The 23,927-nt window shown below is 40.0% G+C and overlaps 1 protein-coding gene across 3 annotated transcripts in view; it reads right to left on the reverse strand.

The window, feature by feature from the left end:
* Positions 1-179: 179 nt before the first annotated feature.
* Positions 180-23,927, reverse strand: part of C1H5orf34 (chromosome 1 C5orf34 homolog) — a 39,072-nt gene continuing 15,324 nt past the window's right edge. Inside the window, exons 4-13 of one of the 3 annotated variants that reach the window (XM_075183730.1) lie at positions 22,165-22,260; positions 21,698-21,821; positions 20,154-20,245; positions 18,957-19,026; positions 16,873-17,043; positions 15,368-15,498; positions 13,313-13,399; positions 11,252-11,292; positions 10,651-10,844; positions 180-212 (exon numbers count right to left, since the gene is read on the reverse strand). In XM_075183730.1, the coding sequence (XP_075039831.1) occupies positions 10,669-10,844; positions 11,252-11,292; positions 13,313-13,399; positions 15,368-15,498; positions 16,873-17,043; positions 18,957-19,026; positions 20,154-20,245; positions 21,698-21,821; positions 22,165-22,260 (988 nt within the window). In that variant the 3' untranslated portion in view covers positions 180-212; positions 10,651-10,668. Of the gene's footprint in view, positions 213-9,274; positions 10,845-11,251; positions 11,293-13,312; positions 13,400-15,367; positions 15,499-16,872; positions 17,044-18,956; positions 19,027-20,153; positions 20,246-21,697; positions 21,822-22,164; positions 22,261-23,927 lie in introns of those variants that run through there. The other 2 variants (XM_075183721.1, XM_075183739.1) reach the window with 2 other exon arrangements.

The raw sequence follows: 23,927 nt of genomic DNA on the forward strand, positions 1-23,927 counted from the left end.
GCCCGGGGAGTCATTGCAGAGGCAGCTCGTCTGTCAATGCTGCTGAGACTGTCTGAGGGCTCAGCTGGTCACCTGTAGCTGTGTCCCAGCCTCTCAGAGCATGCTGAAACTTGTAGTGCCACAAGTCCTTTACATCTGCAGTAGGGTCTGATCAACTCACAGGCAACAGGAGCCCCCAGAAAGTATTGTGAAATATTTTTAGGCTTTCAGTCCTTGGTGGAAAAAAAGAAATTAAAAAAAATTGTTAAAAAAATAGATATTTTTTTTTAAAAGTATTTATAATTAAAAATGTTGCTTTTAATAATAAAGCATTGTATCATTAATTTTTCTCTGTTATGTCATTCTGAGATGCTGATCAGAATGGCATAACAGAACAAGCATTGTGGCAGTTCATGTACCAGAGTGATGCCTTTGCTGCGTGTCTCTGCCTTTTGTCTTCCCTGAAAATGTATTTCAGATCAGATGAGAGGGCCTATTTAACAAGCTCATAAACCCCAGAAAACTGCAATTTTAAGAATACCCTCTATTTATAAAAGGATTGTAACAAATATCAGAGATATCTGCTGCATTCTCTGTGTTTTCAATGCAAATGTTATGGAGACTGCTATTTTGCGTGATTTAACAAGTTCCGAAAGTCAAAGATTTTCGGAACCTGTGCCTGATGGCTAACGCCATCTGAAGATGGCATGAGCCATTGCAGCGTATGGGGAGAGCGTTGCAGTAGAGGGATGTTCGTCTGGCGGAGATGTTGCTGTTTGAATGTTGACATTATGATGGTCATCTTTACCACTTGTCAACAGTCACAATCATCATTTATTTATATAACGCCAGCAAATTCTGTAGCGCTTTACAATAGGAAACAAATATTAATAAAACAATACTGGGTAATACATACAGACAGAGAGGTAATAGAACCCTGCTCGCAAGCTTACAATCGATACAATGTTGCCATTTTAACCCCATAGATACGCTGAATCTGTCGACATTCAGACTGTTGACATTTTGGTGTCGACCAGTTCAACGTTGACAGTTTGTACCCAACACATTCCATCCTTTATAGTAATATTATTATTGTTCATTTATATAGTGTCGATCATTACGAAGCGCTGTACAGAGAGGATGTAATCAATCATATCTGTCCTGTCCTGTTAGAGCTTACAGTCTAAATGCCTACCACACATAGATACTCTATTGTCCATTTTGTCAGCAGCCAATTAACCTACCTATATGGATGTGAAGGATATGAATTTTCTGTTCTAATAGCTGCCTGGGTGCTAACGTGTTTTCAAAGTCAGAGTTGAACTGCAAGTCGCAGAGGCCAATTTGTTGCAGATTTGTCCTTTCAACTTGGGTGCTCAAGTCTTCTAGTTCTTGCTGTAAAGATGACACTTGTAAGAATATACTGGGTACTGAAACCTCCAGCATGGATGCAGAACACACATTTATAAATGGATGCTAATAATGACAATGTTTGACAGGCGGACAACTTTATAGTTTTGGTAAACTGCAAATCCCATTGTTGCAGTGTGAGAAATAAGATTTTGCTAAACTGACGCCATCTTGTTACCTTATAGCCATTTTGTTCTCTTATAGCTTAAAGACAGATTAGATACAGCTGGTTTGTAGGAGTAATTTATTAATTGCAAGACTATGCTTATAACCTTGGACATAGCAGGCAGGAGATAAGCCACCCCCCCTTCCCTTGGGGAGTATTCCTGTGTGATAATGAGAGAATGTAGTAACATCTGTGTAAAGGGAGCATGAGTGGTTAAAACCTTTTGGGGCGTAGTTTTCTGTAATATGTGATTTTTGCTATATAGATATGGACTTGTAACTAATAAAGCAGAGCTTATTGTACATGCAAACCATGCAGTGTATTCAATTCTCTCCAGCTGATGCGCTCATAACTGATAAACTGACACTTACAGGTGAACAATCTGATTTAGATTCGACAAGTGGAATAGCAGTTGAGAATATAAAACACATATTGTTGACATTCACTTTTGCAGCCTGTGGCTCTCCAGCTGTCGGCTTGTCCTGGCTCAAACCCTATTGAATTAAGATAGCTCCACAATGTATAATATATATAGTAAAAATCTTCCCTTTAACAATTCAAAGTTGTCACCATAGTGGGAGTAGTATGTTTATTGAGTACATACGGACAGACAAGCACATTAAGCAATTTGTTTTTCTGAATATTACAAACAGCGGCAGGGGGGCATCTGCCAGCCCGGGTTGGTCCCATGGTAGGTTACCTTGGTCTGGGTCACCTGCATTTTTTCCCTTTAAAATGTTCCTAATAGTCTGCTAAGTCGAATCTTGCCCTCGGGCTAAAAATTGCCAGCAATCCCCTCGTTACAAGTTACCTTATACATTTATTAACTTATATTTCATATATTATATTAATGGGCTTATAAATCATCACCAAGAGAGCATTAAAAATAACATCGAACCTAAACTCACTAGAAATTTTTTGACTGTTTGGGATAAAACTTTGAAGGCTAATAAAGACATTTCTCTCCCCATCATCTCCCTGCTTGCCCAGGTCAAACTTATCCCAGACCTTAATATCTCCTGATGGCATCTCCACTATGATCATGTTGTTCTAATATTTGCCCAGTTTTGATATGTACCCAACCCACCACCCTCATTAATTTCCTTTTTGTTTTCTGTACCCCTTTAACTGTAATAGCTTAATAAAAGCGATTGTTGAAAAAAAGCACAATTTACTTTATAACTGATGCAAAACTAGGCTGAAAGCTGAACAATTAAATGCATGCTCATAAATGGCAATTGCTATTTATATGGGGGAAAAAATCTTAACAAATCGTTATCTTTTAATGAGATAACAAATCAAACATCCTTTGTAGGGAGAGACAAAGCATTATGCATAAATGATGCTTCTATACTTAGATCAAATCTTTACAATTCCCAGAAAATGAAAGAGGAAGATAAAATAAGAATAATGGAAGATTCTTTTTGAAGATCTGTGTAATAAAAGAATCATCCCTTTTATTGAAAAGACCAATTACCATAGTAACATTATAACTATGTTTGTGGATTTTAAAAGCAGCAACATTACTGTACAAATGCAGCTTTGTTAGTTACAAAGTCACATCAACTTGTGTTGTGAAAAGCTGTATATGTAAATGCACCATTTACATGGGATCATTTATTACCAGTTTATTTTATTACAGTTAATTTAATTTCCTTGATTCCCTTCATGACAGCAATCACGGGTTAATCCTCTGGCTAGATGAAGGTTAACCCCTGTCTAACGGTAAAAGTGCGCAAGCCGCGCTATTCCCATAAACAACACGGTCACCCCCATAGAGTCCAGAGATGTCGCAGAGGTATTTTATCCCAGTCTGTATGTTGTCTACAGACCTCAAAAGAATTGTGTGACTGACACCGTCCGGTCTGTCTCTAAGCTATTGCTCTAGATTCTTGCAGCGTGCTAAGAAATCTCATCAAGCTCAATCCTTTATAGGGGTGCCGTTTTCTTAGACATCTTGCATTTGTCTGTCTTTTGTCCGGAGATTTCCATTCACTGGTAATTTTGTCTTTAAATACATGATGGACATAAAATGTTCCCCCCATCCTTAGTTACTGTTACAAACAGATGGTCCTGCGGAGCTAGATTATCTGCACCATTCTCAAATCCTTCTTTTTTGCTTTTATTTATCAGGCACCATGTCTGTAGTAAAGGACCTTCTCTAGTAAATCAGTGTACGTACTTCAGTTAAATAATTTGGCAATGCTAAATGGCAAAAAAAATAAAATAAAAAATATAGGATTGAATGGCGACAGAGACAGCGCTGCTTCAACTTGTAACGTGTTAGGACTCATACAATTCATTAATACCTGTATGTAACAGAAAGCAGTTGATCAGAAGAAAGAGAATAATCTTATTTTAGAGATCAGAGACATTGGTGTAGTGTCATCTTACTATAGCAGATGATAGAATAGGGAAAGGGGAAAAGTAGATCACATTCTTCTTTCTTCTGTCCCTGTTCTATCAGAAGCTTTGTAAATACTGCGGTGTGCAATACAGCAGCATCTCTCCATATACATCAATGATCATTGTGAGATTTGCTTCTCTTTTATTAACTGGTTAAAAAGAGAACAGAGGATAAAAATAATTAACAAATACCAATCATAGTGCCTGCAATTACCAACGGCCCACAGCCAGGAACCAGCGCTGTACCTGCTACTACCAACGGCCCACAGCCAGGAACCAGCGCTGTACCTGCTACTACCAACGGCCCACAGCCAGGAACCAGCGCTGTACCTGCTATTACCAACGGCCCACAGCCAGGAACCAGCGCTGTGCCTGCTATTACCAACTGCCCAGAGCAAAAGTAGCAACCCTATATGTAGAGACCTACTTATCATCATACTTATCTTCCCTTGAGACAGGAAAGGAAAGACATTGAAGAAACAGAGGATCTGACCTTATATACTGCAGGTGAGACTCGTATTCCCTATCTAACTTTTGGCTGACCTCAGTATTAATCCATTAGTTGTTGGCTGTAGGGATTTCACCAATTCCAGCAAATACATAGGCTGCCTACTGGCTCAGGCAACAAAGATTGGTAGACCATTTATCAAAAAGCTCCTCATAGAATAAGATACGTCTCCATACAGGTATAACAGTGAGTCACAGGCAGATTTTCTAGGCATGCAGCATAAAAAAATATACAAACATTTTCTATGCTCCCACTAACTCCAATTAACTCCCTAAATGCCTGAAAAGTGTTTGTATGGAGGCATGCCACCAATGACAGAAGTAGCAACTCAATGATTCTCAAGAGGTCAATAAACTGAAAAAAAAAGAAAAAAGAAAAAAAGGATTTATTTTAGAGATGGGCGGGTCTGGTTCCCAGAGAACCGAACCCACCCGAACTTTGCCTATCCGAGTACCGTAGCTCGGTACTCTCCTGCCCGCTCCGAAGCCAAATCGAGGTCGAACGTCATCGTGACGTCGTCGGATCTCGGGGCTCGCGATACTTATAATAAATACACGCCTCCACAGCAATCCATCGCCATTTGACAGAGGGAGAGAGCAGGGTGTAGTCACAGGCTGATTAGAGCAGGGACAGAGAATCCAATATTCTTCTTGCAATTGCTCTAACAAAAATCGCTAGAGAAGAGAGGAGGATAGAGGTTTATTATTATTTTTTTTAATATTTGGCACTCCCCAGTGCTTTTGGGATGTCCCCCATAATTGTGCATAAATATTTCTGGCTGTCAAAAGTCATATCTGTCAGCAGTATCTACCAAATAATTTTTACCACTACAAGTGCTTTGCGCTCAGAATGGATTCAAAGCAGTCCACATATGATCAGAATGAGCAACCAGGTTCTGTCACCAGTCCTGATGTTTGTTATTTGACATCGCCTTGGCCAGATGAGGTACTGGGAATACTGAGTGTTTCCAAATCAGTGCAAAAAACAAAAACAAATTTTTTTTTTACTGTATTGAAGCGAAAAAGAAGTGTTACTGAGCAAAAGTTAAGTGCCGATAAAAAAAAATTGCAAACATGCCATTCTACACACGCAGTGGCAAAGAGAGAATGAGGCCTTCACCTTTGGCTATTAGTGGCAGATCCCAAAAAGTTACCCAGCCTACAATTGGTGGACAACTACTGTTACGCCTCAAAGCCGAGCTGCAATATAACAGTAAGGCATTAGAGGCGAATGTTTGCTCTGATTCACAAATGACAACAATCCCTGTGGAGAGTCCATCCAACAGTGGGATGTCTAATCGTGAGCATTCTGATGATGTGTGCCTTAATAGCCCGAATGTAGCCGGTGATACCCAAATTGAGGATGCCACTTTGGAATTAGAAGAGGATGAGGGGGAGATTTGTGTAGGCGACGAGGGCGCTAATGAGGATGTTGATGAGGTTGTTTGTGTAAGTTCTGCACCAGTGGCAGCAGTTCTGGCACGTGACAAGAAAAAGGCCATTGTCATGCCTGGGCATAAAACAAAAAAATCCACTTCTTATGTGTGGAATTATTTCTACCCAAATCCAGACAACAATTGTATAGCCATTTGTAGTGTATGTCAAGCCACAGTCAGTCGAGGGAGGGACCTTAACCATCTTGGAACCTCGTCTATGTTACGCCATTTAACGAGAGTTCATGGCAAAGTGTTGGGAAAAGCTGAAAGTTCTTCCCAAAAGAATACAAGCAATCCCTCATCAGCTAAGACCCTCCGCTCACCGGCATCCCGACAGCTACAAAATACACCCACCACACCATCCTCATCAATATCCTCAGTAGCGCTCGGAGTTAGCCCGGCATCCCACTTAAGGCTGGATAACTCCTGCACTATTATTGATTCCTCTGAAGAAAGCGTTAGTCCCACTGCTGCTGCTGCTGCTGGGGGTGAATAATCATCCCAGAGGCAGGTCAAGAAAATGAGCAGTCCTACATTTCAGCAATTAACTGTAAAACAATCATTTGCGAGGGGAAGCAAATATGACAGCAGTCACTCAGTCGCCAAGCGAATCACAGACGCCATGGCTGAAATGTTAGTGTTAGATCTGCGTCCAATCACCACAATAAACGCAGCTGGTTTTTCACAGTTAATTGAGGTTTTCTGTCCGCGTTACAGAATTCCATCGCAACACCATTTCTCCCGTAAAGCAATTCCACAACTATACCAAAAAGTGTGTAAAAATGTAGAGATTGCGCTGCAAACAATGCCATTCTGCCCACTGTCCACTTAACCACACATATGTGGACAAGTGGAAGTGGCCAAACAAATGACTATATGACTGTGACAGCCCACTGGGTTGGTCATTCACCTTCACCAGCAGCAGCATGTACACCACTACGTAACATTTGTCACAAGCAGGCCACTCTTTGTATCAGCGGCTTCACTAACAGGCATACGGCTGATAATTTGTTACGCAAACTGAGAGATGCGATTGATGTATGGCTTATACCACTCGGACTCTCCCCAGGGTATGTAATTTCTGATAATGCCAACAATATAGTGCGAGCATTACAGCTGGGTGATTTCCAACATATTCCCTGTTTTTCTCACACCATCAACTTGGTGGTGCAGCTTCCTACGAAATAACCGTGAGGTGCAGGAGATGCTTTCGGTGGCCCGTAAAATTTCAGGCCATTTCAGGCATTCAGCCACAGCATGTAGGAGATTACAGCAGCTCCAAGAGCAGTTTAACTTGCCCTGCCACCAACTTAAGCAAGAGGTGGTAACTAGGTGGAATTCCACCCTGTACATGCTTCAGAGGATGGAGGAACACCGCAAAGCCATCCAAGCATGTTGCACAAGCCATGACATTGGGAAAGGAGGGGGGATGTATTTCACTCTTGCAAAGTGGGGAATCCTTTCAGCCCTGTGCAAGGTGCTGAAACCATTTGAAGTTGTGACGTGTGAGGCGAGTGCAGACTCTGCTAGTTTGAGCCAAGTCATTCCTTTAATTAGACTACTGGAAAAGCAGCTTGAGAAAATGAAGGAGGAGCTGAAAGCAAGTAATTCCGCAAAGTATGTTGGCCTTGTAGATCAAGTACTTAATTCGCTTCACAATGATCCTCGAGTTATTAAGATCTTGAACCCGGATCAGTACGTTTTGGCCACTGTGCTTGATCCAAGGTTTAAAACCTACATTGAGTCTTTACTTGTAAATGAGCGAGATGTGAACTTTTGCAAGGAGCTATTGCTCAGCAAGTTGGCCGCTGAACTGGGCCTCGGCTTGACAACGTGTCCTCCTTCACTTTCTCAAGCTGCTGCTGCTCGTAAAAAAAATTAATTTCCCAAAAAGAAGCAGGGAAGACGCAGGGGGCAGACCAGAACAATTTAACATCTGGGCTGGTTTGAAGGATTTTTCAAAAAAATGTGTCACTTTGCCCATAACTCCATCCAATACGAGTATAAACATGCAAAGGATGGTGGAGGATTACTTTCAAGAGGTAGTTGATATGGAAATGTCAGACAGTCCCTTTCCTTACTGGGAAGAAAAGCAGGCCATTTGGAAACCCATGTGCAAACTTGCTTTGTAATACCTAAGCTGCCCACCCTCCAGTGTGTACTCTGAACGAGTGTTCAGCACAGCAGGGAACTTAGTCAGTGATCGCCGTAGAAGGTTACTTCCCAAAAATGTGGAGAAAATGATGTTTATAAAAATGAACTACATCTTCCACGAGGAAGGCCTTCACCATCCAAGTTCTCTAATGGCGTATTCAAGCGGCAATGAATTGATAGTCTGTGATGACGTACACACTGATGAGGGTGAGGATGAAGCTGATAATGATAACATCTTTTTAAAACTTTCTATGTAAGTGTAGGGTGCAATCTACCCCCAAAGAGGAAAGGGACTTGTGGCATTTCCATATCACGTACCGTCTTGAAAGGCTGCTGTTTGGGCAATTTATCCTTAAGGGTAGGGTGTCAGACAGAGTGACCCCAAACTGGCTTTGTCCATTTCTCTTAATATTGTAGTCTATAACGGCTAATTTTTTGGTATTTTATACAAGTGGAGGGGGGCCTAGAGACACAGAAACCAAACTGGCTTTCTCTATTTAAATTAATATTGTACAGTCTATAACGGCTGAATTTTTTTGTATTTTATACAAGTGGAGGGGGGCCTATAGAGCCAGAAACCAAACTGGCTTTGTCCATTTCTTTACATATTTACTATAAGTGTAGGGTGTTATATACATCCAAAGATGATGGCTGCATTGCCAATATGCATAGATGGAGAGGAAGACAATCTGTTTTGCGTGTAGAATAAATGAAGGCCTACCAACGAAGAATTAAACTTTTTTTTGGATGATTTATTACCTCTACAATTAGATTACTTATCTCTAAAACAGTTGGAGCACTAAATTGGGTTATTTTAGGCCCAAAAACATTGATTTTCCAACAAAATAGCAAAACAAAACAAAACCAAAACACGCAATGGCGGTTTTGCAAAACCAAAACACGACGGTAATCCAGATCCAAAACCGAATCCAAAACCAAAACATAGGGGTCAGTGACCATCTCTAATTTATTTAGACAAAGTACGTCCTGCAGATCAGAAAAGAAGTATAGCGCTTTAATGATTGATTACTCAGTAATGTGAGTTTCATCAACTTAATTTGAAGAATGAAAACACAATAATAATTAATATATTTTTGGTTCCATGTTCTCAGTATTTAATTCACAATCTTTGTAGCAGCAACCTTACACACACACACACACACACACACACAATCTCGACCGTGTACACAAACATATAAATTAGTGCCTACAAAAGTAATGTTAACTTTTTATTTTTAACAGAACAACAATACTTAGATATATACAATACATGAAGTAACAAATGTGTCCAAAAATAGTCATGATAACCAAAAACTTACATTAACCTTCAGCTAAATCACCCAGCAATGAGAAATGATGCAGACAATGAAACACATTATTCACCACAATAAAGTGCATTTTTTCCTGACACTTCACATATGCTATAAGCACATATAAAATTGCAGTACATGTTTAGATCTCATATCCATGGGGTTACCTGGGAGCCGTTATATTATTGCTGTCCTTGCAGTACAGAAATCAGGTCTATAAGTGTGCACTATGTTGTACTATTCTGCTCCAATTATTATCTGAAGGAGCTCATTGATTTGACTACACAACCTAACTATTGTTAATATTCTATTAGCTCATTGTGAAAAGTCATAAATTTATTTGGTAAAATAGTGGGAGAGTCTGGTTTTGTTATTATGTTGTAATCTTAGCCAACTTACTATGTATAGGAACTTCCCAATCTACACAATTCTGTGGCTTCACATAAGCCAATCCTGCAGCCTGACAAAGTGCCAGGATCACGGTCCACTTTGGCCACACACATAGATCAGACTCCTAGGCACGTAGACTGAGCAGCCAGGTCACGTCCAGCTTCAACAGGTTAATGTGGTTCAGGGCCGTAACTAGGGCTGTGCGAGAGGGGCGACCGGCCAGGGCACAATGCTGAAGGGGAGCGCAGTTTTCCTTCTTGCCCCAGGCACTAAACTTTTAAGGTACGGTTCTGGTGAGGTCACAGGGTGACTTTGCAGACAAGCTAAAACCATCTTCCAACATACCAGATAATAAATCCGTTATGATGGGATTATTACTAGTCACACATGCTTCAATACTGAACCGATTCGTCAAGTAACGCTGCTGATGTCTTACGTGTGGTCAGCTGTGTGTACATCCATCACGAACAATCAGATCGGTGTGCAGCAAACATGCACAATGTTGGTATTAATGTTCCAACTTCTGTAATTTAACAGTCTGTAGATAGTGCTGGGACAAATGGTAAGATATCAAGATGTGGTCTGTGCAGACAAACGGCAGGATCTTCACAGGTCACTGATCCCATGGTAATGAAGCTGATTCAGTCTCCATTATTGGATCACAGCCGCCCTGAGAGCTAGCACTGGGCTGACTAAACACATACATCACCCTACACACAGGAAAACTATTAGTTAATTTGGGCCCAAAGTGGGACAAAGAGACAATACCACTTCAGTCCATCATTAGGGAGAGAGATATGCAGTATTACCTGGCACAGAGCTCCAATCCTCCACTATAACTACAATTTATAGCAGACAGTATAATTACTCTCAGCCGGAGAACTTCCATTACCTTCTTTATCTTCAGCAGTTATTTCTTTCTAGAGGAAAGCAGTAAGTCAATATCTTGTATGGCCTTTGATGTCTTCTCCAGAATAGACTGTATATTTATTTCACCCATTCTCTCCTGCAGGCTGTCCGCAGTATCCAGCTGGCTGGAAAGTTTACTGTTACTTTTGTGGTTTAATGTACTGTTTTCCAGCAGAACTAAAGTGTCCTAATTAAGGATATAATGGAAAGAAAATGTGCACTAATAACGTACTGAAAGCAGTTATTAAGTTATAAAGAAACAGGCAAGATTTACGCAAAGTGTAAAACTAAACCCTTAAGCAGTATAACCAACTAAACGGCAGCGAGAGCTCGTAGGCCCATCTCCATTTCTATCACACACATTAAGACAGTATAGTGAGTGTGATCTTTCTTTCTCATTATATATTTTCATTCCAGGGATTAAATGAGAGAGAGGAGATGGAGTCTTCCGTAAATACGACACAACTCAAAGAGCAGGAAATAAAAACCCACTTCCATCTCCCAATTGCCAATAAGAGATAAAACTGTATACATTAATCCCCCTCCACTTACAGAACACAAAGTAAAAACAAATAAAAGGATACAGTTAAACCTGTGAATTTTCTGAAGTTCTGCTGCCACAGAGCTGGTGGGAAAATAAGAAGTAATGTTTAGCTTTGTAGAGTGTACATAGGAATACAGATTATAGATGGTTTATACATATAGGGGGGAATTCAATTGGCCGCATTACTGTAAAATGTAACGCAGCCTGCGCACTATTACTGTTATTACAGTTAAGCTTCAACGCCGGCTTTTTGCTTGCAGCACCCCGAGCTGCGAACAGAAAGCTGGGTTAACTTTACCGTAATAACAGTAATAGAGTTATTGCAGCGCTACTTCGGGGAATTGAATTTCCCCTAAGTCAGTGATTTAAGACAACCATTCTTTCTACGACACGTTTATAATGCAGAAAAACAACGTACATGGCAGCAGAATCCAAGGTAGCTCTTTTCTACACACTTGTGCAGATGGCTCCATCCAAGTATAATTCAGTCCTGTCACTTCTTCCTAGTGAATTAATTGGTGGAATACTTGAGCCCACAAAAAGGCTGCCTCCACTTTGCATATGCAACAGGTATTTTTTAATAGTGCTCTCAGACCAAAATCTAAATCTATGGCCTGTCTAGCTGATATTTTTGTGGTGCCCTCATGGCCACAGCTGAAAATAATACAGTCTTAGGGGGGTATTCAATTGTTAGCGTTAACGCTGAAAAACGAGCGCTCAAAAAATATTAACGTTTATACAGTAATATTGCGCGCGAAAAGCGTTAATACGGTAGTTTACTCGCGGAACTTCAGCTCGCCGCTCCCGCGAGTAATTGCCGTATTAACGGTAAGATTTTTTGAGCGCTCTATATTACCGATATAGAAGATAAATGTTTTGTGTCTAATTGTGACTATCTCAGGGGGATGTATATACTAGACATAGGGGTCTATTTAACAAACTGTGATAGAATAAAATACCTGCAGATTTTTGGGCTATCACTGGGTTAACACAGGAGAAACTGGAGATTTCTGCTGCATTAAGCTCCTTTGGTTGGTTACAGCAGTCCCCATAGAACTCTATGTCAGTAATTTATCAAGCTCAGGATGGCATTAGCTTACCTGGTCTATGGGGTCCAGTGACGCAGGGAAGGCTTTGATTAATACATAGTGATTGCTACCACTGCACAATACACACTGCATAGTATGTTTTCCATATGAAGGCTAAGAGGAAACTTCAGGAGTGGTGTCTGCATCATATTTTAAATCTCCAGCCCTGGTAATGCCCTCAAAGAGGTCATACCCTCCCCTAAACATGTCCACATATCCATTGCCCTTAGACCTCACCCCCAAATATTGTATTATGAAAATATTATCACATCTGAATTAGAGAGTGTCAGAACTCACTGAATGGGCTGTACTAAGTACCATCATCAAAGTCCTGTACTAATAAAACGCTAGAACTCACTCCCTAACATTTACATTAGACAAATACAAATCTGAAAATAAAAATGTAGGCTCACAGGCTTTTTAAGAAGGGAGATTTCTACTGTTTACATAACACGTAATCTTAAAAGACTAAATTCTCTTTATTTACATAGAGGAAAGATTAAGGGATAAATGTACAATAATATTGCCATTGTTTTCCCCAATCTTTTCACTAAGCCCTGCTATCCAATTCATGTTGGATCGTCTGGCATTAAAACAGCTTCTGTTCTACAGGGTTTCATTTATAGGTGTTATGGTTTAAATGCGACACTACTGTCTTCCCATACTGAGGCTTTATGTTTTATCAGATGGTGCTATTGTAGTACATTCATGACCATCTAAGATTGCTAGAGCAACCTATGAACAATCGCCAGCTGAAAACTACAGGCCAAATCTAGTGTTATAAGGGCGATATCACGGAATTTTGTGCAGAATATATCCGATGGTACAGAGAAGGTGATGTTGTAAGAAGGCGCATTGATTACTGCATTATCAACCAACTATATTCCTGGGGGCATATTCAACCTAATTAAACATGCCCCCTGTTGTCTAATCAAATGAAACCACCACCACTTATACATGGCATCCTCTGTAATAACTAACCCACCCCCCAAGCCCTCCACCAACTCAATTACCAATGTTTTGTAGTAACGGGTGTCAGAATTTCTCTCTGTGACTTCTCATCCAGCTGCTGGCACCAAGCTGCTGCTGTTCTGGTATAGCTATAGGGAAAGAAGACATTTAACTTACACCAAAATGACCTACTCAGAAATGTAATGATGAAGAGGAAAACACAGGAGCTTGGAATCAGATGCATAGATACAAAGCTTACTACCCCAGCTTGACATTTCTCCACGTATGTCGTCATGAAAGGTTTTTCAGCCGATTGAAAACCAATCAGATGATGATCAGGCAGCAAGAACATGCGTTTGGCTGATAAATAGATCAGCACTTGTATGCAGCCAATCACAAAGCTCCTCTGGGATTCCACACCGGCACAATCTGGCCCACTGATTGTGCGAGCACCTCAAGTTGTGTTAAAAGATGCTCTATGGAGGCTTATTGGACATTCAGCAACTATAGGCAACAATGGCTTCTCTGTAGTATAAACTTTAATACAGGAGAAGCAGGTATTCACAGAGGAAATCTAGAGACAGACTTACAGAACGTTGCTGCATCAGAGTTCCAAAAATAAAAATAAAATGTATATGGAAACCAAATACAACATTAAACATTTGCACTCATGTTTAAAATGGAGCAGTGACGATTAAACATTGCCCACGTTAACCGTGTGGCTTAGCTTTTCCTAGCAATGTTCCAAGTTCGCTTAATTTACTTATTAGCGATATTGTTAACAGTACTTGTGCCTTTCTACCTCCCATCCCTCTTTTCTTTCCCCCTCCCCTCGCCCCCATTCCCCACCGATATAAAAGTATAAAACATAGAGGAGACATCTTGAATACTAATATTTTTATGTCAAACGTGTTGATTGTATTTTTCCTGTTTCCTCTTTGAATAAAGAGTTTTAAAAAAAAACAAAAAAACGAAAAACTGCCCACATTTCGACAACCCCATCTCAAAAAGATCATACACCTGTACAGCAAATTGGGTGTTGAAGTTGGGTGCCGGGCTGCAGGTAATCCTGCAGTGCACATGCCATCCGTAGCTCTACAACAAAGCTCCCCTGTGCAACATGGACAATCTTAGGGCCTTATGCAGAGTGTGACGTACGCCTGTTGCATATTTTATCATTTCTTGCACTCTGCATGCTGTGTTGCGGCTATTCGGGGATGCAACTTTTTGCCCCTTATGACTACTTACGCCTGAAGAGGTGCGACAGGAGAGGGAAGGGGTGTTCTAAAATAGGCAACATACGGTACGGCGTGTTCGAGCAACTGCGTAAATTCAGACCGGGACACATCTTCACCTCTGAATACGACGTGCATATACATAAGCATGAGACTTTTTCTAATCACAAGTTACACTTATGCTTGTGTTCTAAGGATATATTTAGAAAACTGCGGGTTTGAAAAAAAGGAGATGTTGCCTATAGCAACCAATCAGATTCTAGCTATCATTTTGCAGAATGTACTAAATAAACGATAAATAACATCTAATTGGTAATAGGCAACATCTCCAGTTTTTCAAACTTGCAGTTTAGTAAATATACCCCTTAGTCTCTACTTCAGAAAGGAGGGGGGCTGTACCATGTCACCTGTTTCCAGCTAGACTTGTGTTCAGCTACATTGTAATTTCAGTGAGCAATTTGCAAGTGTCCTGACCTCCTTCTGTAAAGAACAGGAAAGTCACTAGTAAGTGATGTAATGTAAGGGACATGACTGCAGCTACAGTAACCAGGACACCAGGGAAGACTGTAGTCTAATATAAATACCATAGCACAGACATTGGCAGATGAAGGTGGAGGTGGGATTAAAATAAAAAGGCAGATAAATTGGTGATGGTGTATAACTGCATGTACAGTTGATCTGCAGTTGGCATGTATAATATAAACATGCAGAACTGCTAATGCTCCAATGTTGTTACATAATCCAGCACTACTACTTACATAAAGGATATATTTAATATTGCACTGACAAGTTAGAAACACGTCTTAAAAACAAAACCACAAAGAACGATAAAACCAGAATGTGCGAAGTCCGTGTCAGTATCTTAGAGAACAGAATACAAACCTCACGTACTGCCCTGGACATTCCAGCTCAACTAGTTCTGATGATCCATCGGGTAATCGTAAACAGCACCAGCCAAAAGGTTCATGTTTAGAAGCATTGGAGGCCTTATGGAAAGCTGAGCTGTCTTTCAACTAACAAAAGGGGAGGAACATAAAAGGTTTACTTGCAAGCAATTTAAACACATTAAAGGCCTGAATGTAATCAGTGTGTGTGTGTGTGTGTGATATATATATATATATATATATATATTTATATCTAAAGAACTAAAACTCATGCTAGATATAATGCGAATTCTCCCCTGAACATATAATAGAACTCAGAAAGTCATTGGATAAGTGGCAGCATCAACAGGTGAATACACAGGTCGTGCTCATCCCTCATGTGTCACCAAAGCCGCAGAGATCTGGATATTCAGCACGCGGGTAGAATCCTACAGAACACAATGAGCCTGATTCATAAAGGAAAGTGAAACAAAAAAAATTAGTAACTTTGCACCTTGGTAAAACCATGTTACAATGGAAGAGGTGCAAATTAGATTATTATTTTGCACATAAGAGAAATACTAGCTACTTTTTCATTTAGCAGACAAATACTTGATAGTGTAAAAATAAAACTGACATTTAAAGTTGATCTAGGACATGCCCTACCCCAATTATAAATCTGTCCCCACATTTTAAATTTACCCCTCCAATGCAACATGGTTTTGCCAAGGTGCAAAGTTACTCATTTTTTTTTGCTTTCCTTTATGAATCATGCGCATTGTGTGTGATCATCGCATCCCTGGTCAATCCTGTTAGACAAGACACCAGCTGGTCTGACTTCAATGGATGGCCAGTTTGTGGCAAAACAAACTAAATGCCACAGACCATCATTAATAGTGTAATGCCTAACAAATGATAATATTGAGCAAGTACTGCAGGCTTTGGCTATTTTGTATCCATCGAGGTACCATGGGGGCTGTCCACATTTAATACTACAGCTCATTGGAAGTGGTGCAAACCGTTTGAGCTCAACATATGAAGCATTGATCGCTCTGCAAAAGAGGCCATCTATACAAAGGAGCATTGCAGGAAATGGACGAAGGACCAGGATTAGGTTTTGTGTCATATCCAGCCACACATATCTTGTTTCAGATAGTTTCTGTGAATTCAAGCTTCATTTTGCATAGACATTGGCGATTCCCATACTTGCTGTTATTGAGGCAATGGGTTAATTGTGAGGCAACCTGGAATCAGGAGCCTGGTGTGCATTTAGCCCTTAACAAAAATACATACAAAAAAATCTGTTAGTCTTTCTGATTATTCCCCAGGGATCCTATGCACATGTGCAGGGACAAGTCTGTTCAAGTTCACGAGCTGCCACTGGGGGCCACTTAGTTCCTGTCTGCACCTGCAATTAGCTGTACTGCCTGCATAATATTACAGAATGACTGCTGCACCTGCAGAGCTACCAGGCTGATGGACGATCAATAGAGAAGGACTAAGGAAAAATGAAAAAGGAATCACCTCTTCTCCTTTATTAAAGTTAGCAAAACTCCAAATCATATATAAAAGGACGCCATCCAAGTAGCTTGCAAGCACCATGTTATCAGAGTAGACGGCAAAGCTTCCCTTGTCTGGGATAAAAGACTGTTCCAGCAACACTGGCGCAGCGTCTCTGGCGTCAGTCCCAGAATCCTGGAATAAGGGAGCATTTAGATTGTTAAACAGATATGGGCATAATAAGACAATGTATCAGGTATAGTCAGCAATTACATCCATTAATCACTGAGCAATAGGTGTGATATATTTAGAAAATTGTAATAGTAACTTACATAAGGGACAAAGCAATGCGCTAGAGTTGTTTTTCTTCCTGCAAGTAACTTGACAGGTAAAATACAGGTCAGCCCCCTACCTCTGTGCTGTGTTATATTTATGCTACTCAGGGACACACAAGTGCTTTAATAATGCAAACGTCTCACGCAGTAAGTATCGCTATGTTTTACTTCACTTGCTGTGATAAAAGCACCTACAACAATAACACATCATATATAGATTATACTGCTGGCACATACTAGAAGAGTGCTAGGCAACAAAAGATTAATGCATCTGGGTCAACTATTATGATGCCTATTCTTCATGTATCATTTTAAAAAGTACACTAGGCTCACCACATTTCTGTGCTTAGGAAAGTATATAAAGCTAGACAATGATTACGTTACCCACTACACAAGCTATAAGTAAACTCAACGAGTGGTGTATACATTCTTCTTACTCTCTGCCAAGTGTCTGCCTCTTTCAAACCCCCAGTGATGTTACACATATCGCTCGCCATTGGGCCACACGCCAAAAGATATTGTATTGTGATCGTATCAGGATTGGCAGTTAAACAACAGCCTATAATTTGCAGCACAGTGACATGAAAAAAGCCGATGACAGCTGTAGTTTCTATTACAAGTAGGGGATTTCTTTTTGGAAACCCGCTATCCAGAGGAGGGTGCTAGGTATGGTGCTCCAAATTACAGACAAGCCCCCTTCCTTCTCCCAAAAACCCAAGCTTCCTGAATATACCTGTGCTAAAATCATTTCTTGTTATCTAGTTTGTTCGGTTACAATTTTGCACATGTTAAAACATAAATATCTCTCTCTCTCTCTCTCTCTCTATAGCTAAAATTTACACAATTTTGATGGTGTCTTTTTATAAGAAGGCAGATAGCTTTTTTCCCCCAGAAATTGCCACTAATGAGTAGTCATAATAATCCTGCACTGAGGAACACCTCATACCATGTTCCACTGCTGGTCCTTTAAACTTCAGTTTTCTGTCTGTAGAACAAACCAATAAGCAGCTACTTGACAGTTTTATGTAACTAGGGTCAGACTGGCGTGGTTCCTCGATGTGTACTATAACCGGGTTAGTGGAACAGGCGCCATCTCCTGTGGTAGATGGTAGTGTACAGCAGCAGAGGAGTCCAGGGTTTTGGTACATCTGGCCTCAGTGAGTTTTATTGAGTAGAAGAGACAGGAAATTTCAAAATAAACACCTTGCCTGTCCAGGCAACATTGCAGTGTGTCTCAGGAGGCATCCAACCTCCTCCCCAGGTCTAAGAGAGCCTGAAACTGATGGAACATTCTTTTAAACACACACCTTTCATTTGCTAACCTTAATCAGTCTGCTGTCAGACCAAAAGACCCGAACTGACCCTTGTAAATGGAGTCCACCCTTCGCTCTCCATTTACACCCCAGGGACCCTTGACAGTTTTTCCTAAAGCTGAACATACTCTTTGGGAAGCTTTTTCCCCCCCAAACGCCAGCAATCTCCCCGGGGTTTAAAAGCATTATACAGCAGACAGCCTGAGACATATATACCTGCCATTTGCAATCTCGCAGTGCTTCTTTGACAGTACAAACAAACACAAAACCCACACTTATTTACCTGTTAGATTCACTTCCTACAACTTCAAAGCATACACAAATCTGAATTGATTTACATGACAAGGCTGTAAATATATTTAGAAATATGCATTTTCTGTGCCACACAGTGCATGGTTGTAGGGAAATAGGTTATTAAAATACACATGGAAATGATACATTCAAAGCTGGATCATCATACCATCTTCCAACAACAGGTGTGAGAAAGAGGATTAAGGGAAAGTTTGTTCCTGCAACAGGATTCCAAAAACCTATTTATAAAAAAAAAAAAAAGTGTATAGTTATAACAATTGAAAGTATAATAAAATGCAATAAAGTATACAAATATAATGCAATGATATTGCATAAGTTGGATTTGAGCATAGAGCAATTAGCTCAACACTGGAGAACTAACTTTTTACTTTATATAAGAAAGGAAATGAGCAGAATGAAGGTGATAAAACTCTTGTTCACTTAAAAGCAGAAAGAATGATATCCCAGGAACATAGACTGCTGGGACTCCTGCAAGGGGAACCAAGGCAGGAAGGGTCTGTTGTAGGCGATAGAGCCGCTTTTAAGAAGTGTTCGGTCAGAATGAAGAATTAGTATTGCTGCAGTGCACTTGGCTAATAGGTTATATGTACCAGAAACTTAGCAAAGGTGGAAATTGAACAGGTAATACGAGATCGATCAGGCATAGTATGAAGAGTACAAAAGGAATAGTAACCCCTTAGCAACTAGACATCAAGTTAGGCAATGACAGCCAGGCATTCCGGCTCACCAGATTTAAACTCTCTCAGACAGGGACTGATCACAGACCAGTTCTTCTCTGATGAAGCGAGCTCAGGCTCTGTGGAGGCACAGAAGTTCTCATTGGGGAACCGATGTACTATATACAACTTTAGGCGGTCTCTAGAGACTAAATAAAAAATATATTTTGTTGAGTATTGAGGCTCTTTTCAAAATGGAGTAAAATTTTGGTGTAAAATGCCCTTGAATATGAAACAAAAGGTCATACATTCACGATCATAAATAAGTAACTTGAAATGATGGAACTGTAGTCTGTTCAGGAATAAATGAATAAACTGGCTCTAAAATGTTTGAAGCCAAATAAAGCTCTTGTAATATCAAAGTGAACGTGTTGATTAAATGAGGCCCCTCTCTCAATAATGTAGAAAAGGCATTTAATATAGCCAGTATCTCTCCAAAATGTTCAACAACAAGTATGCATTAATGTTGCAGTAGTGGGAATAAAGCAATTTATCTTCCTTTAGAAATGAAGCACTGTATTATTTTATTAATAAGGGAGATAAATCATAATAACCCTCTTTACTACTTCCGAGAGGTACATTTGAAAGGGTCAATGTAACGAATAGGAGATATTATAGAAAGTACTGACCTCCTAGCTTGTGATATGATGGAACGCACGGAGTACAAGGCTCTAGGCTTGTCTGGAGGGAGATCTCTGACAGTATACAGTCGGTCTTCTGCCTAACGGAGGAACAACAGTTATATAAATCGCTGTATACACCTAGTTTTCAAGCCATATTCTGCCTTGTAAGTCACGTTACACTACACAAGAAGTTAATAGGGGTGGGGGAAAGAGCACTACTTAATATAATGTTCACATAGTCAGAAAATACCTCTACCAAAGACTTTCAGGAATAATAGAATACATTTCAGAACCTACTTTTTTATTTTGTCCCCTTAGTACAATTTCAGCCATCACAGAACCTTAATAACTTACATTTTTCACATATGAACCATGAAGGTGAAATACATAGGCAGCACGGTGGCATAGTGGTTAGCACTTCTGCCTTACAGCACTGGGGTCATGAGTTCAATTCCCGACCATGACCTTATCTGTAAGGAGTTTGTATGTTCTCCCCGTGTTTGTGTGGGTTTCCTCCCACACTCTAAAAAATACTGGTAGGTTAATTGGCTGCAAACAAATTGACCCTAGTCTGTCTGTCTGTGTATCTGTTATGGAATTTAGACTGTAAGCTCCAATGGGGCAGGGACTGATGTGAATGAGTTCTCTGTACAGCGCTGATGATGATGGTTTGGTTTTTATCAAACACTACACTGTAGCTCTGTCCCCACTCACGTTACAGACAGATGAAGACCCTCCCACATCATCACCATTTATTTATATAGCGCCACTAATTCCGCAGCGCTGTACAGAGAACTCACTCACATCAGTCCCTGCCCCATTGGAGCTTACAATCTAAATTCCCTAACATACACACAGACTGAAAAACAAAACCTTAAGGAGATTTTTTTTGTCAGCAGCCAATTAATCTACCAGTATGTTATTTGGACAGTGTTCTCATTGGGAAATGAAGCAGATCCTAAAGATGTGACCGCAGTTAAACAAGTATATGTGACACCACTGTGCCCCGGTACATTGATCAGCTGACACACACACAGAGTGATTGACAGCTCTGAAGAAATGCTCTGTGTCTGCTGTGTTAGAGAAGCACTCCACCTCCCACCCATGGTTTCCTACTGCAGAGGAACGATAGTATGATGGATTTAATTTAGTCAAGTATAAACAAGCAGATTATTTGCAGTTCACCATTCAGCTTGGCAATACATAGCTATGGATGCATATTAATTTAAATCAGTGTCTTCACTTGCTGAAAGAATGCAGCTCTTTTAGATAAATAGCACAATGAGCACTTGCTACAGAGCTCCATAATCTCACAGCTTGCCTCGTATAGAACATTACATGAGCAGGAAAGGGCCAATATGAACCACACTTCGTTTTTATGTGAACCCCGCTGTACCAGTTCAATATCGATTCAATAAACTTGTCTTTGTTACACCACTTTGTGAGGCCGCTCAGCGCTATCCTGGCGCACAAATGGTTCTGTCTCATGGCAGCGGGTTTTCCTGCTCTTTAAAAGTAAACAGCATAATAGGGTTTAACAACGGTGTTACCTGTTTTGTTTCGCCTGTAACAAAACAGTGTTTGAAATATTTCCCCATACAGTCACCCTCTGAAAGAAAAACGGATCCATCTCCTGGGTGTATTTCCACCAAATTGGTGCCTTCCAAAATGAATCTGAAAACACAAACATAAATTACGAAGCTTGCGAAGGAATGGTAGAGAGGAGAGACTTAGATTTTATAGCAATAATAAATTATTTTACGAAGGTTTTAAAAAAGAAATTAAAACCATTCCTTAATCTGAATACCCAGTTAGTATTCTACAGTGGAAAGTACTGGGGCGAGATATAAAAATGTTTCACGGGACAGTATTTGCATTTTAGGGTGAAGGGGATTCTAGATTTTAAAAGCAATTATTACAATCTTTACTGCAAAGTGTACAACCAGACATGTCCAAATGCCTTGTCAAAAATATTAATTTACCCAACTTTACAATTAATTTATTTATTTTGTCCTACCTGTAAAGGATGTCATTGCATAGCACTACTTTCAAAGGTAATGGATGCACTGTGCACACGTCGTCCTTTTCTAAAGAGACGTTCCAAAAATTAAATCTAAAATAAAAGGTAAACAATGGTTAATTGTTTCAAATAAACTTAGGATAACAAAAAATGTGGTATTAAGCTTATATGCTATTATTTATGCAGCACATTAGTAAATTTAACCCTAAGAGACACCTCATCCAAATGGTATTGGGAGAAAAAACAAACTAACAAAGAAACAAACACTGTAAAGGGGGCAACAATAAGTGTAATTAAAACACAGTAACATAAAATAATGAAGCTTTATTAGAAAAAGTGATATCAAAGGAATTGAAAAAAACCCAAAGGAAGAAAAAACAGAGCAGATATTGACAATTGACAATGAGTACAAAAAAGTAGATAGCAAAAATAAAACAATGTTAGTTGACATAGAGGACTCGCATAAACCCGAGGTCTAATAATTATTGCACAATGCCTGATCAGACCACAAAATAAAGCATAGAGCATTACGGCTGGACAGTGACAATTATGTATATACAAATTAAATAAATTATGCAGCTGACTGTAACAAACATGATGGTAAACTGCAAATGATATATTACAGATGTTCAGGATTGTAGTGCGAGACAAAGGGGTATATTTACTAAACTGCAGGTTTGAAAAAGTTGAGATGTTGCCAACAGCAACCAATCAGATTCTAGCTTTCATTTTGTAGAATGTACTTAATAAATATTAAATTGAATCTGATTGGTTGCTATAGGCAACATCTACACATTTTCAAACTCGCAGTTTAGTAAATATAGCCCAGAGTCTTGGATGTCATAATGAGCAAAATGAGAAACATACAATATATACCAGTCATCCTATACATTTGACCCCATATTGTTGCATTACGCCTCCCATGGCCTCATCACTACATCCCATTGTACATGATCTATACACTGCAATAGGGTAAATACAGCGTCAGATTCCTGCAACATTGCAGGACTTTAAGGTCCTTTGGAGAGCCAGACGGAGACGTTCAAGGTGACGGATTTGGACTTTGGCTTCCAGGTCCAAATTCAATAATAAAAACAAAGTTGTTTTTTTTCCACATTTTGGGCTTTTCTCCCTTTAATAAACAGACCCCATACCCATAAATCGGACATAATTAGGGTGAGAACAAAACGGAAGACACCTTTTGTACACATTTGGTGCAATCAAAAACTTAATTTATCCCAGCTATCAAATAGATTTACATCTCTCCCCAAAATTCTTCTTGTTCCCCTTTGTGAGGGCAGTACGTCCTAGTGGGTTCTTTCAAGAATCACAGAGACAAATATCCGAAATAATATGAATAGGTTTATTTAAAAAAATGGTAGCACCAAACAGCAATAATAATATTTAAATAACAACCTGCAACAAATCACACTACAGTCTGGCACAGACAACATACATATAATATAAACACCTTCCCAATATCCTAGTCACTCTCAGGGACTGCTGTCCATCCAAACTTCTCCTGGGACGCAGACCCTCTCTCCTTTGAGGCTACCAGCAAGGCAGCGGTCCTGAGTCACTGTCACTCTGCTTTTAGCGGACACACAGTTCCCAAGTCCTGGAGAGGTAGATCAGGACAAGGGCAGTCTTTCTATAAACATCATGCGTTGGCTGGGAATCAAACCAGGGTCAACTGCTTGGAAGGCAGCTATGCTCACCACTATACCACCAACGCTTTTGGACAAGGGCAGTACCTCCAG

The sequence above is a fragment of the Mixophyes fleayi genome, chromosome 1 (genome assembly GCF_038048845.1).
Source record: "Mixophyes fleayi isolate aMixFle1 chromosome 1, aMixFle1.hap1, whole genome shotgun sequence".
In the NCBI taxonomy this organism is placed as follows: domain Eukaryota; kingdom Metazoa; phylum Chordata; class Amphibia; order Anura; family Limnodynastidae; genus Mixophyes; species Mixophyes fleayi.